This window comes from Malus domestica, chromosome 17 (assembly GCF_042453785.1).
Source record: "Malus domestica chromosome 17, GDT2T_hap1".
Taxonomy (NCBI): domain Eukaryota; kingdom Viridiplantae; phylum Streptophyta; class Magnoliopsida; order Rosales; family Rosaceae; genus Malus; species Malus domestica.
This window is the reverse complement of record NC_091677.1, coordinates 26,352,056-26,379,942: the sequence shown is the minus strand read 5'-3', so window position 1 is coordinate 26,379,942 and position 27,887 is coordinate 26,352,056. Positions and strand designations below refer to the sequence as shown.

General features: G+C 38.4%; 3 protein-coding genes across 3 annotated transcripts; 1 reads left to right on the top strand and 2 right to left on the bottom strand.

Annotated features, from left to right (window-relative positions):
• Window positions 1-6,837: 6,837 nt before the first annotated feature.
• On the top strand, window positions 6,838-16,418 carry LOC103437290 (PX domain-containing protein EREX). Its single transcript, XM_008375768.4, has 10 exons — window positions 6,838-7,328; window positions 8,819-8,929; window positions 10,679-10,777; window positions 12,227-12,313; window positions 13,133-13,241; window positions 13,346-14,124; window positions 14,817-14,981; window positions 15,070-15,312; window positions 15,543-15,761; window positions 15,979-16,418. The coding sequence occupies exons 1-10, from the start codon at window positions 7,035-7,037 to the stop codon at window positions 16,237-16,239; spliced, it is 2,367 nt and encodes a 788-aa protein (XP_008373990.1). The 5' UTR covers window positions 6,838-7,034; the 3' UTR covers window positions 16,240-16,418.
• Window positions 16,419-19,004: 2,586 nt separating this feature from the next.
• LOC103437289 (DEAD-box ATP-dependent RNA helicase 35-like) lies at window positions 19,005-21,066 on the bottom strand. Its single transcript, XM_008375765.3, has one exon. It carries the CDS (start codon window positions 20,991-20,993, stop codon window positions 19,137-19,139), a length of 1,857 nt encoding a protein of 618 aa, XP_008373987.2. The 5' UTR covers window positions 20,994-21,066; the 3' UTR covers window positions 19,005-19,136.
• A 382-nt stretch (window positions 21,067-21,448) lies between these two features.
• On the bottom strand, window positions 21,449-26,492 carry LOC103437288 (signal recognition particle subunit SRP54 2). The gene is made up of 9 exons (XM_008375764.4): window positions 25,912-26,492; window positions 25,268-25,367; window positions 24,813-24,966; window positions 24,267-24,417; window positions 24,016-24,164; window positions 23,286-23,386; window positions 23,026-23,183; window positions 22,256-22,370; window positions 21,449-22,086 (listed from the first exon to the last, which is right to left on the bottom strand). Exons 1-9 carry the CDS (start codon window positions 26,140-26,142, stop codon window positions 21,758-21,760), a joined length of 1,488 nt encoding a protein of 495 aa, XP_008373986.1. The 5' UTR covers window positions 26,143-26,492; the 3' UTR covers window positions 21,449-21,757.
• Between the last annotated feature and the right edge of the window lie 1,395 nt (window positions 26,493-27,887).

Genomic DNA, 27,887 nt, shown 5'->3' with positions numbered 1-27,887 from the left:
TATAACATATCTGCCTCATATGTTTTCTTGTTTTGGTTGATAGCCTTGATGCAACTAAACAAGATAATTTGTGTAGGCTGACAACTATAAGAATTTAAGTCTTCTTTTAGTTTTTTCTCCAATGAGTTAAGGTGAGCAGGAAGTTTTCCCGCTCAAATGCCCCGTCATTTTATTAAATATTATAGCTTAATAACTGGAAAGCTCATAACCACACAAATGGACATCATAAATTACCATATGTTTTTTTTTTACTGAAAAAAATTGGCCAGCTATCTATCATTTGGTAGGATCTGAAATTTATGATTGATGAGAATAACATATATATTGTGTGATGAAAATAATATGTATGTTGTGTGAACAGAATGATTATATTCATGTATAGGAAAAAACAACTTCAATCGTTTTTATCTTGATTTGTAATTATTCAACTTAGAGCATGACCTGACGTATATTAAAGCCATATCTTAAACAGCCAAATAAAAGAGTCAGTATTTTCTCTTGAAATCAATATGTATCCTAGTAAGATTGATTGGCCATGATGATTAACAAAATGAGGAAATGACATAGTGTACTTATTAGTCAAGTACATCGTGTCAAATATAGCAATATCACCAAATTCATTATAAGCTACCTTACTCTTTGCATCTATCCAAAATACATTTATTAAACTATCATGTTTGTTTAAATCAATTACATAGAAGAAATTTGCATTTTGAGCTTGCACTCTTACAAAGTAATTTTGAACTGCAATAGCATCATCTTTCCCAAGTCGTAAGCGTCGTACGTTTTCGATATAACTTCTACAATTTTTTTTTTCTTGAACATTTCAGTGTTCTCATAACTTTTGTTTACCCTTCTTCCAACTTTATTGTTCACATCAAACTTTATTTTAATGTCCGAACTAATCTCTCAGTAACACCTCCAATTACGAGCTTTTGTTGGACTCAAACCATGATTATTATCCAGCTTTGTAGTATTCACTCTTCACTTTCCAATACCCGAGTGTAAACCTACTCTAAGAATATAGCAACCATTCTTTATATTTGGACGTGGCTTAAGAGGATTACTTGAAGTACTTTTTGATGTACCTAATCATGCACATGTCATAGTAAAATATTTCAATTTATCATCTCTCTTCATTGATTATCCTTATCTCTGAAAACCATGTTTGTCTTTCATATCTCTAGTAATATCTAAGCACCTCATCTGCACTGTCAAAAAACATTTGAACTCGAAGCTCTTGTACTTTTTCTTCCACATTCATCATGTTCTCATTATCAGTGTCACATCCTGGCTCGGGCCCCCACCACATCCCGGGCTTGACTCCGCCGTAGCACGATATTGTCCGCTTTAAGGCATCAACCACGCCCTTACTGTTTTGTTTCTGGAAACTCAAACGAGCAAAACTTCTCAGTAGGTCATCCATCCTGGGAATGCTCTGGCTCATTTCTCTCTTAACTTCGGAGTTCCTATGGAACCCGAAGTCAGTGAGCTCCTAAAAGACCTCATGCTAGGAAGAGGTGGTCATGTACATAAAAGACTTAGAGGATCAACTCTTCTAAGCGATGTGGAATGTTACAATCAATCTCATTATTTTCTATGTCATCTCCGTTGCTTTATATTTCAATGATATTAGAATTCACTTCAATTACATTTTCTTCTTCTTCTTCAATCATCTCATTATAAGATGTCCATGCCCTACAAAACATAATTATACAAGTTGATATAATCCACACAATCATCAAGAGTACTTCTACGATTGTTTAAATAAAAAGTAAATTACCTTAATATATTGTATTGTTATTCATGTGGTTAATGCCCTCTGATTCATTGGGGGATGTTTCAATCTTCATTGTCAATCTTTCAACAATTAAACAAAATAATAAAGTGACTTAGTAGCTCTAAACAACAAAATCATCCCAGTGAAAAAAAAAAAATCATAATTTTGTTAGAACTACAGCAAACCAATTTAGAGAGAAAAGCAAACTAAAGCAATTGGGGATGCTTAAATTCAGTCTACAATGATACTGGACTTCCCATTAACATTCAACAGTTGACTAGTATAAAATAATGATAGCAAATAGCAACTTGCAATGGTGGAGATTAAGAAGCCGATTAAAAAGATGAACTCAACAAAAGTACAATAATCAACATGATTGTGGATGAAAAAACAATAATTTGTAACAATGAAGAATGAAAGAAACTGCATACAGACACACAAAAGGGGAAAAAAATTCAATGAAAAAATAACAATCAATGCTTACCAATAATTAAAAGGCAAACTAATGAAAAAAGTTTGAAAACTTTGAGTTTTAATGATAAGGAAAAAATAAAAGGTAAAGTGAATATTACCAGGATTGACTTTTTAGTGTAAAAATGTGGTTTTTCGTTAAAATGAACAGTACCGAGAGCTTTTCGTTAAAGTTCCCATAATTAAAACATGGAGAGTAGTGGAAGCAGTGTTCTTGTAGGGCATAGGGAAGATGGTGACTAGTGTCACGGGCCGCATGTTAAAAACAAAGAAAATGCCCAAGACATCATATATCTAAGCCCATGAAGCCATGTCTTCATGGAAGCTTCTGGAACGTCCCGGAGAAATCAAGAACGTGGCGGAGCATTCAAGATAATCTAGGGTATTCCGGAACATTCCACACAAGTGTACATATTTAAGCCTCACCTAGAATAATCTAGATTAGGCAAGTTGTATCTAGAACTATGCTAGATATTTTTGGATGTAAGTAGGGGATTCTAGAACCCTCCATTGAGGAGGTGACTTAGGCCTATAAATAGGAGGTAAGGCCATTTGGCCAAACCATCCAAGAATTGTAAGCAATTGTAAAGTTCTCTTAACTTTCAATACAAAGCTTCCTTTCTCCCATCTTCTAAGTGATCTTAGCATTCTCCAAGCTATCTTAGCTTTCTTTGTGATTCGATCCGGGGAAGCGAGGCTTCGAAGGCTTACTTAGCTTGTTCGTCGAGGTATTCAAGTCTAAGTGCCGCACGGGCGGAAGGCTTAAAGAGTCATCCCGTGACAGCTGGTATCAGAGCCTAGCTCGTGAATCACTTAAAGGAAAGTAGGATATGGCAAGTGGAGAGATGGTGTCCGGAGTCTCCGACCTAAGGGAGCGTACTGCCGAGGTCCAAGACGTTGCCAAGAGCAAGCCAAAGTTAAAGGACTTGCAAGCATCGATGGAGACCATGGAAGAGCGACTCGAGAAGGTGGAACGAACCATACTCGAGTTCGATACTCGACTTGATGAGGACGTTGTCGACAAGGAGGAAATCCAAACCATGGTGGACAATGGTAAGGATGAACTGCGTGGCTTGGTGGAAGGGCTACGAGATGAGCTCCTTGGCGCTCTCAACACCATGGCAGACAAGATGCGGAGGGAAGTCCAGGTTCACCTTGACAACATAGAGGCAAGGTTTGTGGCGCTTCAAGAAGAGATAAAGGACACAAGGGAACTTAAGGGAGATGTGGCGTTTTGTAAAGAAGCAGTCGTGAAGCAATTCGTGCAAGGGTCGAGGGAAATCAAGGCGTTGGACTCCAAGGTAATCGACTCCTTTAAACCCAAATCCTATAATGGGAAGAGGGAAGCAAAGGAGCTCGACACATTCGTGTGGAACGTGGAGCGATACTTCAAGTACCTAAAGCTTGAAGATGACGAGTCCAAAATCTCAACGGCAACCATGTTCTTAGCTGACAATGCCCTTATGTGGTGGCGTCGCCGAAGCATGGAGATTGAGCAAGGTACGTTCTCTCTCACCACTTGGGATGAATTTAAGAAAGATCTTATGTTGCACTTCTATCCCCAAAATGCCAAGTACGAAGCCAAGGAGAAACTAAGGTGGCTCAAGCAAACGGGGAGCGTCAAAGACTATGTCAACGCCTTCGTGAGCTTGTTATTCGAGGTGCCCAACATGTTAGAGGAAGACAAGCTCATGTACTTCATGAGTGGACTGCAAAATTGGGCAAAACTCGAACTACAAAGGAGGCACGTGCAAACATTGTCTGATGCCATTGCCGCCGCTGAATCCTTGATTGAGTTTAAATCAAGCCACCAAGGGGATTCCAAGTCCACGGGGAAGAGGGGTAACCATGAGAGAAGTGGGGGAGAACACAAGCCGAATGACAAGGCCGAGACAAGCAAACCGAAGGAGAAGAAAGCCGATAAGCATGACAAAGGCAAAGGTAAGTCTTGGCAACCCACTTGTTACCTATGCGACGGCCCTCACATGATGCGAGATTGCCCACAAAAGAAGGCCCTTAAGGCCATGGCCTTCAAGGAGGACAAGGCCGAGGAGAGTAACGATGCAACGATGGGATGCATCCGTCTACTGAATGCCATCCAGACAACCCTCCCACAACCTAAGGCTCAAGTTGGGGGAGGATCATTGTTCGTCGACGTCAAGACTGGTGACAAGACGACGCGTGTGTTGGTGGACACGGGAGCAACACACAACTTCATGACGTCGGAGGAAGCCACAAGGCTTGGCCTCCGAGTCACCAAGGAGCCCGGTAGCGTGAAGACGGTAAATTCCGCTGCCACCCCCATTGTTGGAGTTGCGCGCAATGTACACGTAGACATTGGCACATGGAAGGGAACAATCGACTTCACCGTAGTCAAGATGGACGACTATGGCGTAGTCATTGGGTTAGAGTTCATGGACAAGGTACGAGCCTTTCCCATTCCCTTCTACAATATTTTCTGTATCCTGGCCGACGGAAGACAACCTTGCCTAGTGCCATTGGAAAGGCAAGCCAAAAAGTGTACCCAGCACTTGTCGGCAATTCAATTTGCCAAGTCTTGGAAGAAAGGCGAGGCCACATTTCTTGCAACCCTAATGTTGAATGAAGGGGAGGAGAAGCACGGGCCTTTGCCGAAACAAGTGGAAGACGTCCTTGTGGAGTTTGCGGACGTGATGCCTAAGGAACTGCCAAAGAAGTTGCCACCAAGGAGAGAGGTCGACCATGCGATTGAGTTGGAGCCTGGTGCTAAGCCTCCCTCCAAATCACCTTATAGGATGTCGCCACCCGAGTTGGAGACTTATTTGCGGCACTATGTTAGTGCCAATCAACGAGATTGGGCTAAGTTACCTGATGTTGCCCAATTCTCTTATAACTTGCAACGTTCGGAGTCGACGGGGAAAAGTCCGTTCGAGTTGGCTATAGGGCAACAACCCTTGACCCCGAACACGGTCGTGACTGGCTACACGGGGAATAGTCCAGCCGCTTTCAAAACTGCTAAGGAGTGGCAATTAGCCCACGAACTTGCTCGAGCTCATTTGGAGAAGGCTTCAAAGAAGATGAAGAAATGGGCGGATCGCAAGAGAAGGAATGTGGAGTTCCAAACTGGCGACCAAGTCTTTGTGAAGCTCAATGCATCTCAGCACAAGAGTACTCGTGGCTTGCACAAGAGCTTGTTGCGGAAATATGAGGGACCATTCCCTATCATCAAGAAGGTTGGCAAAGCCGCGTATGTTGTGGAACTCCCACCCCGCCTCAAGTTTCACCCGGTGTTCCATGTGAGCAACTTGAAGCCTTATCATGCGGACGATGAGGAACCAAGTCGAGGTGAGTCTCATCGAGCACCCCCTTTGATGACGGAGGCATTTGACAAAGAAGTGGAGAGCATTGAAGCCAAGCGTGTCGTGGTGCGACCAAGACAACCAAAGCATGTGGAGTACTTTGTCAAATGGAAGGGGCTACCATACTCCGAAGCAACATGGGAGAAGGAGATGTCCTTATGGCAATATAAGGACTTGATTCAGACATTCGAGAGGCAAGAGTCGACGAGGACGTCGACGGCTTAAGTGGGGGAGGATGTCACGGGCCGCATGTTAAAAACAAAGAAAATGCCCAAGACATCATATATCTAAGCCCATGAAGCCATGTCTTCATGGAAGCTTCTGGAACGTCCCGGAGAAATCAAGAACGTGGCGGAGCATTCAAGATAATCTAGGGTATTCCGGAACATTCCACACAAGTGTACATATTTAAGCCTCACCTAGAATAATCTAGATTAGGCAAGTTGTATCTAGAACTATGCTAGATATTTTTGGATGTAAGTAGGGGATTCTAGAACCCTCCATTGAGGAGGTGACTTAGGCCTATAAATAGGAGGTAAGGCCATTTGGCCAAACCATCCAAGAATTGTAAGCAATTGTAAAGTTCTCTTAACTTTCAATACAAAGCTTCCTTTCTCCCATCTTCTAAGTGATCTTAGCATTCTCCAAGCTATCTTAGCTTTCTTTGTGATTCGATCCGGGGAAGCGAGGCTTCGAAGGCTTACTTAGCTTGTTCGTCGAGGTATTCAAGTCTAAGTGCCGCACGGGCGGAAGGCTTAAAGAGTCATCCCGTGACACTAGGAAAGCGTAGAATGAAGGAGAAGGAGAGGACGGCAGAAGAAGAAACATTAAGTTTTATGTTTGCTAGATTTTACTGTTTTAGGACTTTTCCTTTTTTTGGTTTTTTTTTAATTCCCTTTAATTGAATAAAAATTGATATTATTTAAATGTGGTTTTCCACCTAAGATGCCATATAAAATGGTAAAATATTATGATACAAATAGATAGTAAGTCGTTTGCTAGCATGATTTTATTTAATTAAAACTTAGCACTAGTTGACTTCATAACATTTTTGTGTTGAAAAAAAAAGCTTTAATCTTTTAATCAAATTGAAATATGTAAGATGTGTGAATATGCAAAAAAAAATTAAAACTCTTAAAATGGTAAATGTTTTTTCTTAAATCTTTTATGTTTTAAAATAAGCTTAAACTGATTGAATCAAACCAATTAACAATTTAATTGAAGATAAAAACCAATAAACAATAGTTTGATTTCGTTCGATTCGGATCGATTTCAATGATAAGATCGGTCAAAACAAATCAGACCAAATTGAACCGGTAAATGCTTGTTGATCCGGTTAAATTTTTAACATCAAACCGGATCGCGTCCACATTACTTGGCGTCAAGCCTTCGTAGTTCATGCTAATTGCGGTGACACCAAGAACACAGACAACAACGAACCGAAGATGAATCTGTACGCGCACGATCTCTCTCTCATGGACTTCAACTCCCATGATTTCTCCGATCCTTATTCCGATCCCTATTCCGATCCCTTCCCTCACCGCCCTACTTCTTTACTCTCCGATTCCCGAACTGCCCCTCATCGCACCGACGACGTAGCTTCTGATGCCAGGGACGATTATGACAACAAAAGCACCACCAAGCGCGTGGAGCGCAGTCGCAGCCCTCCCAAATACCGCCACGACGGCACTTCGCCTCTCCCTCTGGGCATGGATTGGAGCCCTCCTCCTCGCAAATGGGTACTCGAACTTTCCGTTTTCTGATCGTGTTTTGTTTAGTTTATGGCTTTTGGGGACACCCAGTTATGAAGCTTTAATTTTTTTTTGAATTAATTATTGGATTTGGGTTGGAATTTAGGTAAGTGGGTTTTGGTGAATTTTTCGACTGGTTTTGTGAATTAATTATGTGTTAAAAGTTTGAAATTTGATGAAGTATATGATTAAATTTAAGCACTTGATCTCAGACCTAGGTGATTAAAGTTATTTTAGTTATGTTTTAGAAGACATATCATAACTAAAAGGAAAAAAAAAGAAAATGGACATATAATTTGTTTACTGAAAATACGACAATTCAGAGTGGCGATGAGAGAATAAATTTTGATCCATACCAGTAGTGATGGGTTGCAAAATAATGGAATAGGTATGTCTGGGCTTTTGACAGTCCCACAAGCCTTAAGTAGGAAATGTTTCACACAGTCAATGGGTATGTATGTTGACAATGTTTCTCTAAGGGTGTTAATGATATGGTATGGTTGGTCGATCTGGGATGGGATGGAAGCTCGGGAAGAAGTTTTGGGGGAGAGGACATTGTTGGATGTAAACTGAAAGATATAAACGGGAAAGTGTAAACAGGTGTAGACGTTTGTAAAGTATTTCTAGGTGTGGGAGCAGGGAAGTGAAATAGAAACCCTCTTGAGAATAATTTTATATTTTTTATACTGCAAAAGAGGATAGAAAGATCAATTTGAAGTAATATGTTAGGATGCTGCATCTTCTATGCGCATTTCACTCTGGGAAAAAAGGGGGTTTTAGAACAAACAATGTCGCAGGAACCCTACGAATTGGTTGTATGCTGCATCTGAAATTCACAATTGAAGAGATCTACCAAAAACAGTGTTGAGCTATTATGTAGGGTTTTGGTGGTTCACCTACAGAAAGAAGTTGAGGCCTAAATTACTATAAGACCTGAAAATAAGTATAACAGATGGTATTTAAATCTGGATTTTCATTTTCACAGAGAATTACGTTTTGCTGTCGTTTTTGCAGTTATATGCTTAGATTTTGAAGGTCCAAGTTTAAGTATCATGGATAAATTTCCATCTTACACGACTAGAAATGATGGTATAATACTTTTTTTTAATCATGTATATTTCCATCTAGGTCAGGTAACTTATTTAGTTCAGTTTTCTCTGTTAAGACAAACATACCTATTGGTGTCTGCCAATCATCGTAAATATGGTGAAATACAATATGTGAACTGTTAATTGCAAAAAGGTAGAGGTTACCTCCTCCCATTTGGCCTTATTTTTGTGGTGTGAGCCTAGACCAGTACTTCAACTATATAGTGAATGAAATATGTCACTGACATGACCTGTATGCTGTAAGTCAATCAGTTTTGTAGTATATGACAGATTTGGCTTTGCAGGAACAAGATTCTGCATGATTCTAATTTAGATGATTCTGTTTTTTTTCCCCTTCTTGTAATAATCTATTTTGGGTTTTGAATGAAGGATGGACGAGACTCTGTTTGGCCACATAACCCACATACAGGATGGAGTTACTGTGTCACTGTTCCTTCTTGGATGTTCCTGCCCAAGTCAAGAGGTTCAGATCCTGTGGTGGTATGTATATTTTTTAATGAAAATTTTTAGTTTTAAGATTTATACTTAATTTCTGTTCTCGATTGTGACAACATTATCTAGATTATTGTACATTTACTTGTGCACAACTATTCTTCCATTGGCATTATTGTTACTAATGTGTGCTAAAGTGATCATTTAGTTTGTACTTTGTTCTTGCAACATCTGAGTTGTTTACTTGTTACTTGTTTTGTTCAATGTTCAATCTTTTGAAAATTTTCATTTGTATCAGTCATAGCTGTTCTTGACATCAACTATAGGTGACATGAATCCCCTAATCACGACAAATACGAATTATGGAAATAATTTAAAAAAGTAGTTGGAGATGAAAAGGCATACCAATATTTATGTGGTTCAGGGTAATTATGCCGACGTCCAGACTATTCAACTTCACTGGAAGAGAGAACAAACACGTACAAGTAAATACCACTCAAGAGTTAATCTCTAGCCTGGACCTTGTATCCAATTGGATACTCTCATATATCATGAAGGACACTATCATATATTCCATGAAGGACACTCTTGCTCCAAACTCTCTCTCTTTAGACAATTTTAGTTGGAATGCTGGTATAACTCCAAGGCTCCTCTCATAGTCTCCCAAATTGAAGATTGAGAAACCCTCCACTTAATGCTATTATCAGCAGTATTATTCCAAATTAATCGGCCAATGAAATTGGTAGATTTTCGTTGTCCCTAATAATGAGGGATTAGATCCAACATCTTGGGTTAGGCAGATAATAGGCCACTGTCTATTGTTTACCTGCAAATTCTCTCTCTTCGGCTTCTCTCCATACTTTTGTATTTTCTTATAATTTTAATTACAGATATGTATCAGTTCTTAACCCATGTTCTTTAATTTTATAATTTTGATAATTTTAAGTTTATCTTTATCTACATTTGGACTTTCCTGTGTAGCAGTCCATTACTTAGTAGTTTGTTTATTATACGTGGTTATATTGAAGCACTTTGCTTAAGCATATGGGCTTCTCTTGTTGGTTCTTGGACCATCCTAGTTTGATTTTCCACCATAATCAGCAAATCTCTTAGTTCTGTGTCTTTTGCAAGGTTTCTTGTCCTTCATTTTTGTCATATATTGTTCCTGTTTTATTTCTACTAGTATAATTATTATCATTATCAGTATTATCTTATTATTATTTTATTGTTAATTTTTAATTTTTATAGTCAAATCATCATCGTAACTCACACTAAATTTGAAGGCACAAAACTACATTGAGTTGATTTTTGGCTTGTTAAGTAATGCATTTAAGGATTGATTTATGGTGATAAATTAGGAATATTTGGTTGATTGTGATAAATGATTATGTAAAGGCGAGGACAACTTTATTTAAAACTCACATAGAGAATCTAAAAGTGTTCAGCCTCATTGTCGAGTGCCTTAGTAATTTTCTCTGAGAACTTTGCTTGTGGATTTTCAATAGTGTAGTTCCCTTCTTATTGTGCTTGATATACGAAAAGAAAAATCTCTAGGGTACCACCTGCTTTTTAGTGATTCCAATAGATGTAATAGCTTGTTATCTAATTTTTCAAAAGAAAAAAAAAATGTAATTTGATTTTTATATTCAAAATTATGTGATTAGAAATGGCTGGAGATGCTAATGTAATGTTGGTGAGGATTTCTATTTGTTCTCTTGCAATGTTGGTTGTGCATTATTTTCTGTTAAATGTGTACCTGTTTTAGTTAGTTTCCCTTTTAACATTTATAGAGAACAGTTTTATAGGGTTCAAGTTGGTATACAATCGCCTGAAGGAATCACCACTACTCGGGGGATATTACGAAGATTTAACGATTTTTTGAAGCTATCTTCCGAAGTAAGTGACATCTCTTTTGGAAATTTCAAAGTACGTGAAATTTCATTTTGGAAAGTCTAAAGTACATGACATTGTTTTTATGTTAGTCAGAAGTAAGGGATAATTCTATTCTGTGTATCATCTTAAAATATATATGGTGAAAATTCATAGAAATGTAGATAGTAAAATCCTCTACGATATTGAGGATCAGTAATGCAGATCCGTAGTAAATGCAAAATAAATGACCAAGCTGGACAAAACGGAGACAAGCTATTGGTATCTTATACGATAAAAGAATACTAAGTACATTATAAGTGTGGTTCTATTGAATTCTCACACGCCTATTTATTTTCCAATTTCCATGCACATTGTTCGGCTTAGTGAAAACACTGTGAGTGGCACCTATTAGTGATAATACAGGAGATATCTGGCCTAGTGGTAGGACATATGTAACTTAAGGCTAGAAATGCACTTATGATTTGTAAATCAACCGTAGATTTGTTAAAGTAGAAGGTGAATAACGAAAAGGGTAACCAAGACTAAGACTGACATTGAAATAAATAATAAACTATGATGCATGGATACGGCAACTTGGTCGCCTATCTCGTATCAGATACTTGATGGGATATGATACGCTAACGATACACTCGGATACGCCTTAGATACATATTGGGATCAATGGATACGTTGTTAACTGATGGATATGAGTATCCAGCATTTAGGATACGGGTATCCAACTTTTCGGATACGTATGATGTTGAGGAGAATAAAATTTTAAGCTTTTAGCCTTGAAAGCGCAATTGCAGATATGTGCGAGGAAGAAGACGACAGCCACTTCAAAACGCTCCATTTGAATTTCATGTGTTGGACTCTGTTATTGGCCACTGGCCCACTAATCGTACCCACATGTTGAGGTGGAAAAAAAAAATGCAATTAACGTTAAACTATGTTATTTCATCTTCCAATTTAAAAAGAAAACTATGTTATATATTTAATATGTTATTTCTTCTTCCAATTATATAAAAGAAAACTATGTTATATATTTAAATTTGTATGACTACATCTGGTAAATATAGGCAATCATATATGACTTGTAAATTACCAGTAAATTCTTTATGATATCTTTTAAATTATCATAATAATAATAACAACTAAATGTATGTAAATTACCAGTAAATTCTTTATGATATATTTTAAAATATCATAATAATAATAACAACTAAATGTTAAATAAATATAATATTAATTCCCGTATCCATATGACTGGAATAACGGTAAGGATGATCTTCAATTGTGCCAATTTCTTATCTCTTATTGACATAAGGCTGAGATGCTGTTACTGAAATTAGCTACTTCTTCGTATAGACAGGCAGACACGTTTATCTATATATGCCTTACGTGTCGTAGATCTTAGAAATTTCCTTGTTTGTTGGACTGTTGAGCGATTTCATTTCGCATTGTCTTCTGTAGCTTAAAAAGGCGTTCCCCACAAAAGATCTTCCCCCAGCTCCTCCAAAGGGGTTTCTGAGAGTGAAAAGTCGGACACTATTGGAAGAGGTGGGCTACATCTCTCTCTCTCTCTCTCTATCTCTCTCGATCCAAATATTAGTATATGTATATTCAGAAGTAACTTTAGTGTAACATACATGTTGAGATACATTTTATAGCAATACCCCATGTCAGAATTTTTAATTGGATCATTGGTTTTCTCAGTATCTTTATAGTTATTGCGAGGTTACTTGCACACAAAAATGATAGTTACAGAGCTATTTTGAGACTTAAGCCAGGTTTTCGCTGTACCCCTAAAAAATCTTGAAATCTTCTATTGCTTGGGCTTTTTATTGGAGGCCAAAGGTTTTCTTGTTAAAAACCTGCATATTATTCATGTGTAACAAATGATCTAAGCATTTACCAAAGAAAAATTACAAATGATCTAGGGTAAGAATTTGCATATGAGCCGATAGGTCATTTATAGATTGATGCAAACCATCCACTGTGCATCTCAGCAGTCCTATTTGTTCTAATGGCTGAGGTTCAACCATGCAAGTCCTTAACTGGAGCCTTTATTTGGACCATTATGGGGGCCTTTAACCAGAATATATGCTTGCACATGTTTTGCATAGATATGTCAACTTCTATATATGACCAAGTTAATGGTTATTTAATCATCACCAATATAGCTATACAAATATCTACACATACACACACACATAAATACACACACATCTACACAATGTGGATCTGAATAAAATATGTTGATGCAGATGTAGCTTTACAAAATATAGGTTTTTCTTATTTCTGAAAAAGATTTTGTTATGCCTTTTATTTTTCTAAAGGGTTCATCCTCTTATTCTCAAATTGGTTAGTCTGTTGCAGCGAAGGCGTTCTTTGGAGGATTGGATTGAAAAGCTATTATCGGACATTGATTTATCAAGAAATGTCTTGGTTGGAACCTTTCTTGAGCTTGAAGCTGCTGCGAGGTCTTGTATGTGTATCCTTTATGCATCTTAGAGATGAAAATCCTATCATGTATAATGTGTTGATTTTGTCCATTTGCTTATATTAATTTTTGGCTGTCATACTTTACAGCATTCCATGAAGACAATCAGGAATCTGCAGATGTAAACTCTTCGACTAGTGGCGCAGCTCCATCATTTCTGGTACAAGCTCATTCAGATCTTTCCATTGTTGCTGCTAGTTCATCTATCACATCAGATTATGGTAATGATACTCCCTTTGATGTATCTGAGAATGGAACACCAAGGCATGGAGGAGATGATAACCATTCTGATCTTGGCATGGAGAATTCAACATTTGAACATGACTTAGTTGATTCAATGGAAAATTCTAAATTTGGCATATTCAACCGGAATTTTATCCAGTCAAGCCTAGAAAGGTTCTCCAGGCGCAAAATGCCTGGCAGAAGTTATGCCAGTAGTACAGATAGGGACCGAGTAAGCGAGAATAACTCTGATGCCAAACCTCTTCGTATGGATGGAACAGAGTTCTTTTCAGAAATAGAAAATTACAACCGGGATGGCCATGTTCGAAGGCTTTCAACGGAGAGTTTTGGTAGTGACTCGAGTTCTATGAGAGTTACTGAAACATCTAACTTGGGAGTGGCCAATTTATTCGGTGATGGCTCCCTTGATCTTGCAGAAGGTTCTGAAGCTCCTAATGCTGTTGTCAAATCTGATTTAAGGCTTTCAAGGGACTTAGTAGTTGCTTTTCCATCTGAGGAGCGACATAAGTTAAACAGGGTTCTAACTACATTGCAGCAGAGACTAGCCACAGCAAAAACGGATGTTGAGGATCTTATTGCTAGATTGAATCAAGAAGTTGCTGTGAGACAATTCCTCACAACAAAGGTATAATCTATGACAGCTAACAAGTCTTTGTTGCTAATATGCTACTGAATCACTAATTGACAATTAACCTATAACGGTTAGTAAGTGTGCTGCTAATATGGTACTGATTGACTGTATTATAGAACAAAGTCTGCTTCTATTCCCAGCCATTGGGTTCTCATACTTAGATGGCTGCAGTTGGGTTATCCATTAGTTGCAGCTTTTTCGTTCTTTTTTTTTTCTTTTCTTTGAAAGAGATATATTAGTATTTAAGATTTCTAGTGGTATATGCACCATTATTATTTTAGGTCATATCCCAGCCATGCGGGGAAGTAAGGAATCAAATTCAATAAACAAGTGAGTTAGTAAGAGCAAAGCCAAACCTAAGGCAGATGCCACATTAAAGAATGAGTTTTCTGACGATTAATTAGTAGTTGTAAGGAATCCCAAAAGTGGCGGGAAAGAATTATTGATTCAGTTATAGGCTTGCATTGGGAAAATTATTACCTCGCCAAAAAACTCAAGTAAACCTTTTTTCTTTATTTGTGGTGTTTCTGCTGTTGTTTTCAATGTAAAAAGGCTGATGGATTTGGAAAAGAGAGAAAGGGGGTTGAGAATGATTTTGAAATCATGAATGATTGTTTTCTTGTTCTGTTATAATTTTGTAACTTTGCTCAAATTTTGTGTTGCTTTATGGGAATTTTCTCTTGTAGGTCAAAGATTTGGAAGTTGATCTTGAAACTACCAGACAGAATTGTAAAGAAAACATGCAGCAGACAGTTTTAACCGAAAAAGAAAGGTTTACCCAAATGCAGTGGGATATGGAGGAACTCCGTAGGAGATGCTTGGACTTGGAATCACAACTAAAATCTGAGCAGGTTTTATTCGTTCTGCCACAAATTATTTATTCCTCTTTGTTATTCAATGCTGAGGTCCTTATGTGGATGATGTTAACGAATATTCCAGGACGAAAGGATGCATTCAGAGTCAACAAAAGTGTCCATCCTTCATGAGAATGATGTGTTACACCAGGAGTTGGATGCCTCTAAGCAGCAACTTGAGAACTTGCAGAAATATCATGAAGAGTTTGAGGCAAAGTCAAAGACAGATGTAAAGCTACTTGTTAAAGAGGTCAAATCTCTTCGGAATTCACAATCAGAATTGAAGCAGGAACTTAGTCGATTGATGAAAGAGAAATTAGAAGTAGAGGTAATGTCGCTTATGCTTCATTTGATTTTTGTAATAGGTTCCCAAACTTCTCACATATTTTAATATGTTTTGGCAAACCTTTGATAATTTGTCTTTCTCTGCATAGGTCCACTTAATTAAAATTGCGTATATCTCCTAACCTTCTGGATTTAAGTAGGGTTAGTTGCACTTTTCCTTAAAGAAAATTCAATTTTAAATCCTCCAAATCTTGTTCTGTTTTTGTCTTTCAGAGAATTCTTCACAAGGAAAGGCGAAGGACAGAGTCGGCAAATACTGCCAATGCAAAGTTGTTACATGAATGTGAAATCCTTCTCAATCGGCTTCAAGAATGTAGCGTTAATTTCCTTGTTGAAGAGGAAGATAAGCTCATTATGGATACTTCATCTCCATCTGATGCTATAGATTTACTGACAACTTCTGACAATCGAATTGGTCTCCTTCTGGCGGAGGTATGTTATGCACCTTTAGTTCTTGTCCTCGCCCTCGTCTTTTCATCCATTTAGTGAGTTGTATTATGAATCTGTATTCATCAACAATCGCATGCTGGTCCATGATGGCATTTATATATATGACTAAACTACATCGTTTTTTCATTTACGAGTCTTATTTGGCTTATAGTACTGGTGCCTCCAGTCCAGATTATAATGGTTTATGAAACTGGAACAGGCACAGCTCCTCGCCCAGGACGTGGAAAACACTGTTATGGCGGCAGACGAAAGTCACAACGTCAATGGTAATGATAGGAAGGCTGATGATGAGCTGAGGAAGATGCTGACAGATCAGTTTGTCGACAATGCCAGATTAAGGATGCAGGTCAACTCGGTAATCCGCTGTGCGTTGTACACAAATATGAAAGCTGAAGAAGATGATGAAGACGGAGATACGCATCTAAGGAAAACTGTTCTAAGCAAATTCTTGGAAAGATGACATGTGAGCAATAATACTCTAGATATATATGTATATGTATATCCGAGTTTTCTAAATCCTTGTATATGCAGGTACAAGTTGCCAATATACTTTCTACTTCTATACGGCAGGTGGCTGCCTGGAAAACATTATTTGTAACATATTTTTAATTTGGCTTAATTGTTGCAATCGTCTCTCAACTACACTGTGCCTGGAAAACATTATGATCTGCATTTTTGTCCCTGAATTTCAAATATTGATCTATACCTTCTCCAATTTGAAAAGATCCTTTCTTTTAGGGTAGATAATATCGTGTAGTATTCCTTTTCACTTTGAAGTAAGAGGTCTTGGGTTTAAATCTTGTGGATGACGAATCCGATACCAAATTAGGCTGCTCATTGTGTGGTTTTGCTAAACTTTTCCTCCTCCTAGTGTAAAAACGTCGATGTACCAAAAAAAAAAACAAAAAAAAGAAAACCACCATTTAAATGATTACATAAAATAGTAAAAAAAAACACCATTCAAAACACATAGCCTAGAGCTAGTCGCCGGTTGGGGAATGCCGGGAAGCGTGAGTCGCCACAGAGCCTAGTGTGAGGTTAGGCCATCTCCAACCGAAAGGTCAAGAGGGCCAGAGGGCCTAAAATAGCCCGAAAACCGTCTTCAACCGAGGGCTAGGCCAGATGGCTCGTGGACTCGACGGAATCTGAAAGGGCCAAAAGGCCAGAGGGTTGGCCCTTTCCAGCCATCCAGCCAACCCCGGGCTGGCCAGAATTTTGTGTACAAGTGTCGGATTTCATGTCGGCTATAACCGACAAGAATAATTTTTATTATTGAAATCGTGTTGGATATAACCGACACGAATGTTAATTTGAATATAAATGGCATCGCAGGAATCAGTTTGACCCGGCGGAATCGTGTCGATTATAACCAACATGAATAGTAATTTGAATTGCAATCGTGTCGATTATAACCGACACGAATAGTTTAAAATTTTGAATACAACGGCTAGCTGACTACAGCTAGCCGTTGCCTTACTTTTTTTTTTGTTATGAATTTAAACCTTTTTTTTTCTTCTATAAATACTTAAGTCATTCCTACACCATTTCTCACATAATTTTCACCCTTGCATACTATCTCACTTCATTCTATTTCAAATTTATGTTGTTGTTTTTAAATTTAAATAATAAATTATGTTTGGCCCTATGGCCCTTAGTTGGAGACGGTTTTTTGTGACAGGGCTAAAATGAGCCCTATGGCCCTTTGGTCCTCGGTTGGAGACGGAGGCAAATATGACCATGTACTGTTTATTAAAATATTAATATCTTGGAGGGCCAGAGGGCTAAAACGAGCCCTCTGGCCAGCCCTCGGTTGGAGATGGCCTTAGAAACTAAGAACGACTCTTTGGAATATCACAAGCGGCAGCGTTTATATTGAAGAAAGCAAAAAGTGTCACATCGGCCATCTCATAAAATAAATCACAACTTCTATCAAATAGTTCCACTTCTAATTTGCTTTTTTCATAAAAACCTCATACTCATTTTAGAGAGACGGGCTGCGGTTCACCACTAATTTTGTTTACCACACTAATCAGAACCAAAAGTAGTTTATCCGCAACAAAGGAGATTTTTGTTGGCGGGACCAGCAGTTTATGCATTGTATCTTGGCGAGAGTCTCTTCTTAGAGTATGGGAAGGAAAAACCAACCCATCCCTAGCCCCCGCCAATGTCTGCTGTTGCTGGCTACAAACTTGGGCCAGACGCATTTCAAGTGGCAGTTGCAGGAAGGCCGGAAAATGGAGACTATGATGCATACAGGGAAGAACACGTCCGGTAGAAGAAGTATCCTAAACAAGACAATAAAGTAATGAATCACAGTTCGCTAAAAACGTATCATGAATGCATTGCGAACATTGATGACTCCCCTTTACATTCAATGGTAAAACTTACAAGGATTGCTTGTATGGAAGCCTTATCCCGTGCCTCACAAATGCTTTGTTAACAGTTTTCGGATCCTTCTCTTTGAGATTGTTGAGAGGAGAAGATATCTTCCTGTAGATGCAAATGAGCCACGGGAATGGCTTCCAAAGCGGATATGGGAAATGTATGACAAAAATGAATGTTATAGACGACTCACATATATTATAGTATTTCAGAAAAGCATGTGATTTGTCTCTACAAGCAATTTTAATGTCGCGTTGTGGGATCAAGGAGAAGACATGGAAAAATCGGAGAGGATCTTATCGGTAGCTCTGTTGTGCGTTCAGAATGCAAGACCTCTCATGAGCAATGTGGTGAAGATGTTGCAGGGAGATAAGGAAAATACTCCCCCGCCTTCTTCTCCTCGGCAAAGTTTAACCCAGCAGAGTGAAACAGATGAAAGGACTTCCGAACACCCTTATCAAGGTACTTTCCATGGACTAAATGAGATTGAGCTAGCTACTGCTAAATATGATTCAAAATTTCAAGTATTCGTGTTAGTTTTTGACATTTTGATGGCACAAGTTTCGTTTAGTACTGGTTGCTGAATGTAATGAAATGTATTTTATTGGTAAGATCCGTATACAAGAAGACATCACAACAGAAGCTACAGAATTCATAGTTGTATCCTCAATTTTATCTTATGTAACTGAAAAGGTTGCTACAGAAGTTAAGGAAAAACGATAACAGACGACTATCATAAGATTAGGCAAAATAATTGCATGATCAGCATCGTGGAAGTGAAAATTAGTGATAGAGGTTAAGGTTGATGCCGAGTAGCAAATAAACAACAAAGACTCGGATACATCAAGTGAAGGTTAGACATGTAATTGAAGATTTACACAAAGAAAAACATGATCAAGTTAATATTTTTCCCGTAATTCAGAGTAGAAACATACTACATAACTATCATACACGATTGAGAATGACTAAAACAAATCAGATTTCTCCTTTGTAACCACCAGACCCAAAATACATCCCTGATCTAGAGGCGGCAATGGCCATTCTTTTCTGATTCTCTAGTTTGGGGCAGTCAGCAATCCGATGACCAAGCCCACCGCAGTTAGCGCAGCCCTTAACCCCGCTTGCATTTGCTATTGCAACGTCCACGTAGTCTCCAATTGGATTGTTAAGCTCTGCCAAGACCGGTGGAATCCTTTGCTTTGCCTCTTGTAGGAGGTGCTTCAAGTCGAGCAGTGTTGTCTCACTTTGATTCTTGTTTATAAACGTCGTTGCAATTCCAGTCTTCCCACATCTTCCTGTTCGTCCAATCCTGTGGACATAATCTTCGATTTCTGGCGGCATGTCATAATTTATGACATGTTGAATATTCGGAAAATCCAAACCCTTTGAGGCAACCCCAGTGGCAACCAAAACATCCTTCTTCCCTGCCTTGAACGAAGAAACGGCATGCTCCCTCTCCTCCTGACCCTTCCCTGCATGAAGGGCCACCGCGTCCACTCCTTTTAACAAAAGATACTCATGAATGTCATCCACATCCGCCTTGTTTTCGCAGAAAATTACCACAGGCGGCGGGGTCTTTTGCAGACACTCAAGAAGGTACACAATCTTAACCTCTTGCTTCACGTACTCAACCTCCTGAATCACGTCAAGATTTGCAGCTCCGGCTCTTCCCACATTTACGGTTACAGGTTTTACCAAAGCGCTTTTGGCAAAGTTGAGAATTTTCGCCGGCATTGTGGCTGAAAACAAGAGTGTCTGCCTTTGATCTTTAAAATGGTCGAAAACTTCTCGTATGTCATCCTCAAATCCCATATCCACCAATCTATCAGCCTCATCCAAAGTTAAATATCTACAATTATCGAGATTCATCTTCTTCTTCCCCAACAAATCCTTCAACCTCCCCGGAGTAGCAACAACTATATGAACGCCTTTCCTTATAATCTCCAACTGAGACCGCATGTCAACTCCACCAATGCAGAGCAAAGACCTAATCTCTGGATATCCATCCTCTCTCATAGGAGCCAAATTCTCCTCCACCACTTGATAAGTCTGCTTGGCTAGCTCCCTCGACGGGCAAATAATCAATCCGAAAGGGCCTTCACCCCGAACAATTGGCATCATCATCTCCTCCTGCAATGCCACCATGATCAACGGCAAAACAAAAGCAAATGTCTTTCCCGAACCTGTAAACGCAATGCCAATCATATCCCGCCCGGATAAAATCACCGGAAGACCTTGCACCTGAATGGGGGTCGGTTGAACAATCCCCTTGGCTTTCAACTTCTCCAAAATTGGTTTCGGAAACCTCATATCCTTGAAAGTCTTGATAGGCAGCGGAACATCTTCACCACCAACTAGAATATGCCATTGCTTTCGAATCAAATCACATTGCTTCCTCGTCATCCTCCTTATATGCAATGGAGGCTTCCAGCCCGTCGGTATGGGATCCGTATAAGTGATTCCCTTTGCCAATTCACCAACTGACAGCAGCGCCTTGCGATCGGATAAGCTTTCAATGATCTCTCTCTCTTTTTGCACCATCTCTTGTGCTGGAGTGATCTCCGGAGCGTCGTGCTTCAACCGTGATGCTTTGACAACAAGACTGGGGGGCTTAGGCTTTTCTTGAGCAGCAAGTTTCGATAACTTGTCCAATTCCTCTTCCTTCCTTTTCTTGGTTCTGGCCGACTCTAGCTCCCCGCCGGCGAACTTTCTCTTCCGCTCAAGTATTTTCTGAGCTTCGATTGCTCGCCACTTCGCCACCGGCACATACTCAATATAATCGTCGTCTTCTGCTTCCATCGACATCTCGTGCCTCAGCACAACTTCTTCCATCGTTTATGTCCCTGACCTGGTTTGAAAAGCAAAAGAGAATTCTGTGTATGGATGCATTTCAATTCTAATTAAAATCCAAATACTAATAGGGATTGGATAACTAATTGATGAATAAGGATAATAAATTGCTAAACAGGAATCCTAATCCTAATCCTAACCCTAATAGGATTAGTTTGGCAATAGTCATCATCGTGCATGGAAGCGAGAAGATGACAATTATTACAAACTTTATCGTAGCCCTTGCCAATAGCAGAGCCCTGTGGGACGTAACTCCCATGCAGATTTGAGATTTCACATCGACCGCGGTGGTACCAGGGTTTTGGTGGGGTTCTAGCAGTTGGTTTGCATTTGGATTAGAGAGAGAGAGAGAGAGAGAGAGAGAGAGAGAGAGAGAGAGAGAGCGAGAGAGACGATGGAGATGCAGGTGGCTCCTGATGATTGATAAAAAAAAACGCTAAACAGATGAAGTTCAATTTCATTGCCTCTAAATCATTGCAATTCTTTCAATCACCAAAACGACTAACCTTTTTTTTCTTCCTTTAACCAAATACATACAAAGATTTAAACATTGTGGACCCTTCAGATTACAACTAATGCAACCGTGTTTAAAACAAAAGTATCTTAGATGCCGGGCCTTCTGGCAAACTAGTGAGTAGTATCAACTTGCGGACAGACGTCTGTTAACCTCTCTCGTTGACCAAGGGAAATCCACTAGGAAATAAACTTGAGATCACCACCGTAACTGTCATTTTCTTCATCAATATCTACTTGTCGCCACCTCCGAACATCCCCATCATGTCTTTCCCAGAACCCATTTGCTTCATCAAGCTTTGTAAGCCGCCCATGCCACCAATCTGCTTCAGCATCTGCGGGGGTAGGACTTTGCTCATGTGCTGTGCATTCATGTTTCGCGATAGTGCACTCATGTCGCCCTTCTTCGGAATCTTGAGTCCTTTCATTTTGCTCCATATCTTGGCAAGGCGCTTGTACTCTTCCATCATGTCCATTACATCTCTGACTTGGCGACCAGAGCCTCGTGCTATTCGCATTATACGTGACTCATTCATGAGTTTTGGATTTGTGCTATCCAACTCTGCAAGATAAGTTGAGATATTCAGAACAATAAAATCAGTTCAGCATGATGAATTCAGTAAAAAGTTAGTTTCTCATGGCTTTTTCCCCCGGAGGAACTAAACATGACAGTAATTGCTCAAGCTATGTGGCTTATTAAACAAAAACAAAAGGAATGGCCTTTACTTTACCTTCATTTGTCATTGAGTCCATCATGTACATGTATCGCTTGATCTTTGCCTGGCTTTCCTTTTCACGGCCCTTTGGCATTAATTCAGCACTAAATCCAGGAAGCATTGAGAATACCTATACAAACCAATTAAATTCATAGCATTATAGCTACTTTTCAATTGTTTTATGAGGCTCTAAACCCACAGAAAATCATGAATGTGACTCTGAACTTCCCAGTCTTTTATTATTTGAGATTTTTCCATTGTTTTATAAGGTTAATAACATTATAACTACCTTTCAATTAAAATTAAAGCTACTTCTCATTTGCTTTATAAGGCTAATAACCCACATCTCTGCAGTCATTTTTTTTTCCTTTTCTTTTCTTTCCTTTGGTTGATATTGTTGGTTAAAGAATTTTACTCAGTGCACCACAAACTATTTATGATTTCAGTATATGGTTTCTTGAATCCAGTTACGACATTTTGGGGAGGGGAATTTGAAGACTACTTTTATAGAGGAGCTGTAGCTACTGAGTCGGACTAACAAGAAGCATTTGAGAAAAGGGAAACACCCAACTAGATTTAGAGCAAAATTTGTTAATTTCTCAATTTTGGGAAAGCTGTAGCGAAGGGTATAAAGTGGCTTTTGCTAAAATTTAAAATTGTGAAAGAATTTAGGAGAGAATTGGTGAAGCTAACATATAAATGAACCAAAACTGAAGTCTAGAAAAAGGGGCAATAAGAAAAAAGAGGCACGTTCTAGATAAACTTCAACAAAAAAGAATGATAACCTGGCCAATTGGACCCATTTTAAGTATGTTCTGAAACTGCTCGTACATAATCCTCATTGTAAAGTTCCCTTCTGAAAGCTTTTGTAGAAGCTCTGGCTGTTGGTCCATAGGAACAACTTCATGAATCTTGTCCATAAATCCAGACCAGTCTCCCATGCCTAGTAGTAAAAACCATTGTTATTAAAATTATTTAAAACATTCATTGCTAAGTCGTAAGTGCAACAAAAAAAATTCAAGTTCCAAGAAAGCAAGAGAGTGACCTAAGAGACGGCTGACAAATGGTTTAACATCAAAAACTTCAAACTCATCCATGTGCTCTCCTGTTCCAATAAATATAACAGGACTCTTTGTTGCAGCAACACTGCAGGGTAAAATAAAATCTTGTTATCAAACAGTTACAGATACCAAGGAGACAAGACCTAAAGAGTTTAAAATCAGCATTCCCAAAAAGGTCAAAACCCAAAAGTTCAAGGTTTCTTCTCCTCTACAATCTCAAAACTTTACCGGAAATTCCATCCTCAGAAAAACATGGAGAAACTTAGGAAACTAAGCTGCTTATTAGTAGATAACTCACTGATGATTTGGTTACATGCAGTACAAATTCTACAAAGCTTGGTACTAAAGATAAGTGTTTCCAAGTGAGAACTTTGGGACCCAAAGAATATTACAATATACAATCTAGAACTTTCTAGGGTTGGATCATAATATGAATGTCAATGTAGCTCGGCATGGCCAAGTGAGGTGGATGTACAAAAGCGAAGTTTTGAAGATTTGGGCAAAACAAGTGGCTAGAATTTTATTTACTATAAAATTTATAACTATACGAGATTTTCCCCATGCATCCAAGAGGTTGAAAACAAGTCTAAGAACAAAGGTCAAATACTGAGTTTCCAGAGTGAAGCTTAACAAAACATCTCCATATGAGTTATACCAATGCTTAAATCAAACTAAAAATTATTACAAGATTGCAATAGTTGTAGCAACACTTACGCACTAAGAGCTCCACCTCCCTTTGCATGACCATCCATTTTTGTAACAATAACAGCCCCAACTGAAACACTTTGCCTAAAGGCTTGAGCTTGATCAAATGCAGCCTGACCAATACTGCTATCCATAACAAATATAACAAGATCCGGTTTCTGGAATATGAGGGAAAATATAAGAAGAGAAAGATATTATCGAGCAAATGGAATCAATCAGAAAGTTAATGTAGTATGAGTATGAAATTCCAGAAAAAGTACCGTTGCTTCAGAAACTTGACGCATTTCTTCAAAAAGAGCAGCTTCTTGTTTGTGACGCCCACTAGTATCAACAATTATAAGATCACAATTCTCCTTTTTGAACGTTTCCACACCTTCAACCGCAATTTTCACAGGGTCTGACTCCATATAGCTGCAGGGGAAAAACACCAACAATCACTTGAATGCTAAAAAGCATTGACTGCGGAAAATATGTCTGGTGGTAAGGCTGAAAGAAAGAGGGATACACAAGAGGAGACCAAGGGTGGCTGCTTTTAAGTGAAAATGACCATTCCCAACCAGCAACCTTGGTTTTAACTTCCAAAACAATAAATTGTAGTCCAGACCAGTGGAGTATGAGAACAAATATAACCACTGTGGTACCAATCTAATTTACCTTCTTTCTTTAACTTACCCTAAGAAAATGTAACAAATATCTGGAATTCAACTAATTACACAAAGGAAAATTCAACATTCCAAATTTCACAACTGTACAAGGCTTGTAATTGTCCTAAGAAAGTATATAACCAGTAGAAAGTAAAAAAGTACCTTCCATAAAATGGAATCTTAGCCTTAGTGGCATTCTGCTTCAATTGATCAAATGCACCAGCTCGAAATGTATCTGCACACACTAGGGCAGGCTTCCAACCTTTTTTCTGATAATAATATGCATACTTTGTACACGTTGTGGTTTTTCCAGACCCTGAATGTTGTAAAAAAAATAAAAAATAAAAATAAATAAAAAATAAAAAAGCATGAATTGGTTAAAAATGTAAACAGAAAAGATAAGTGCAATTGAAGTTCAACAGAAAAAAAAAGATATAAATACAGCACGCTACAGCTAAATGTACATTTAAAAGGCAAAGAAGCTTTTTTTCCTGAACATAAATCAATCATTAAATCTTTCTCTGGACAACACGATGACAAAAAGTTTAAAAATTGCAGATAATAAATGCCAAATAATCCAATCAGTATGAAAATAATCCACTAGCCAGGAAGCATACCTTGTAAACCAACAAACATGACAACACTTGGTTTCCCTTTTTTGGGTGCGAAAGAAGGTTTCCCTGGATCCAGCATTTTGCAGAGTTCATTAAATATAGCCTATAAAGAAAGGAGCACTTATTTAGAAAACAACAGAAAACCAAGAGAAAATAACAGTGAAATATGTTGTTGTACATAAACATATGGAATTTGCTATATCAACTGAATACAAACGAAAGGAGAGGTGTATTGTGCCCGCATTAACAAAACAAAATCCCGCACTGTAAAATGTGTCCAATCAAAATAAAGCCTTTCATCATATGCACAATAGAAAACCCAAAACAGTACTTGTTCAAATGCAGGCCTCGATGCACGCATTGTAGGCTATACAAGATAGAAAATTTACGATCCTATAAACTCTTTTCTAGACTAAATTCATTGTATCTCTAAAGTTCTCAATGTACCAAACTGCCAAATGCTTCATACAATCTTGCAAATGCTGCTAACCAACTTCCGAAACAGGCAAACCAGCACGATTATCAATAGCACAATATAATATTAAATTCTTTAGCCCCAAACACAATATAACCAACAAAATCACAAAAAAGAAAAAAAGAAAAGAGAAGTTAAATGCGTGAGAGTGAATCACAGAACACGTACGTACCTGCTGAATAATCTTGCGCTTGTTGTGACCGGCGGCGAGATCATCGAGATTGACGATCTTCTTGATATTGGTCTGCATGTCGCGGACGAGCTTGAATTGAACATCGGATTGGAGCAGGGCGCGAGTGATCTCGTTGAGGCACTCGTTCAGAACCTTCTCGTCGATTACGGTCGCATTGCTCATCTGCTGGAGAGCACGCGAGATGCTCCCTCCCAATTGCGCCAACACCATCTTCGCTGATTAGAGGGGAAAGCTTAATGGGTTTGGTTAGGGATTTGGGAACGGATTTGGGGATTCTGGGATTGGGTTTGGTAGAGATTTGGGGATTTAGGGTTCGGGTGAAAACGTAGGGGTAGGGTTTGAGCAAAATCAGGGATGAAGTGATGTGTTTCTTCTCGAGGATGTGTGATTGTCGTAGAATCCTAATTTCTGAAGAACTGTAATTGAAGGAGAAGAAACCCTCGAGACCAAAATCGAATTGGGGTTTTAAAAGACATGCTTCCCAATCTTGACTAAATTTCATGTTGGTCCCTGGACTTTCATACGAGCTAATTTTGGGTCCCTAAATTTTCGTAGCAGCTTAATGTGAGATTTGATTATAATACTTGCATGTATTTTTATTTTTTTTGAAAATATACTTCTAAGTATATAATTACCATGACGTTATCTGACAGTTATATGTTGTAATGGCACATATGACCATCAAACGATGATAGTTTTTTTATAGTTAATCTATGTGGTGCCATATGATTGGATTAGTAGGACCATATCAGCACACTAACAAAAAATATTGACGAAATTTTAACAGAATGACTAAATGGATGTGTGGTAGAGAAAGTTATGTACCAAATTTATCGATTTTTGAAATTCAGGAACCAAAATGAGAAGTTTGATCAATATCAAGGACCATTTGAGATAAAAACATTAATTTGTGGGTCCCACATACAAACTAACAGAATAGTGGACCGAATCTATATGAAATGACCAAATTAATGTGTGGTAATGAACGTCAATTGATGTGTGATAAAGAATGTCAAGAACGATATTGATTGATTTTAAAAGTGAGACACTAAAATGATGAGTTCGGTCAATTTCAGAGACTATTTGTAATAAATTTTTTTTTTTTCTTTTCCAAAAGATACGTCCCCAGTGTGCAGCATTTGGGCGGTAAGGTATTTGTCAAATCTGAAAATGCCGGCTCATGTCACAGATGATGTCCATGTCATCTACAAATGGGTCTCATATTACTAGATGCACATTTTCATGTATTAGGTATGTGTGTGTACACAATTTTACACTATCTGTCCGAGCAATCGAGGTTATTGAGTGAGCAAAATTCAGAACCGTTGAATTTAATACTGAAGATTAATGCTTATCTAGGTTGAATTACCATGAAAATATTGTGGAATTATATGTTGCATGGCGGATTAGCGAGAAGAGTCCAAGAGTTGCAAGGAGTGCTAATATACAATTTCATGTGTATTATTTAAACTTAGCTTTAACCAGAAGAAAAAGAAAAGGCAAAGAGGCTTATGTGGTGGTTTAGCTTTCTGAGAAAACTGAAGAGAATTTCAAGAAGTAAATGGAAAACGAAGAGCTTTTTCACAACCAAGCAAGCAAGCAACATTTCGAAATACGAACCCAATTTAGAAGTATAACCAAGTAAACCACTTAATCAACAAAACTCACTAATTTTCTCAAAAACTCAACTAATTTAAAGGATACCCATATGATAAATCCCAGTAAAATTCCAAATTTGAAAACCAGAAGAAAGAAAAAAAGGCAATGAGGCTTATGTGGTGGTTTAGCTTTCAGCGAGAGCAGCATAAATATGAAGGGTAAAAAATTAATAGCAAAAGCCACTTTTCAGCAGTAATTAATAGCAGAAATCAACGTTTAATGGCAGGGATCAAAATAATTTCGGTAAAAAAGAAACAATTCCAAACAAATCTTTGGAAAGCAACCCCACTCCTCAC

Coding starts and splice junctions, on each gene's coding strand:
- LOC103437288 (XM_008375764.4), bottom strand. CDS start 26,142: ATGGTGTTGGCGCAATTGGGAGGGAGCATCTCGCGTGCTCTCCAGCAG. Junction 24,967..25,267: donor CATGTTTGTTGGTTTACAAG/GTATGCTTCCTG, acceptor TACAACATTCAG/GGTCTGGAAAAACCACAACG. Junction 24,165..24,266: donor GTCAAGTTTCTGAAGCAACG/GTACTTTTTCTG, acceptor CTCATATTCCAG/AAACCGGATCTTGTTATATT.
- LOC103437289 (XM_008375765.3), bottom strand. CDS start 20,993: ATGGAAGAAGTTGTGCTGAGGCACGAGATGTCGATGGAAGCAGAAGAC.
- LOC103437290 (XM_008375768.4), top strand. CDS start 7,035: ATGAATCTGTACGCGCACGATCTCTCTCTCATGGACTTCAACTCCCAT. Junction 8,930..10,678: donor GAGGTTCAGATCCTGTGGTG/GTATGTATATTT, acceptor TATAGAGAACAG/TTTTATAGGGTTCAAGTTGG. Junction 10,778..12,226: donor TTTTGAAGCTATCTTCCGAA/GTAAGTGACATC, acceptor TGTCTTCTGTAG/CTTAAAAAGGCGTTCCCCAC.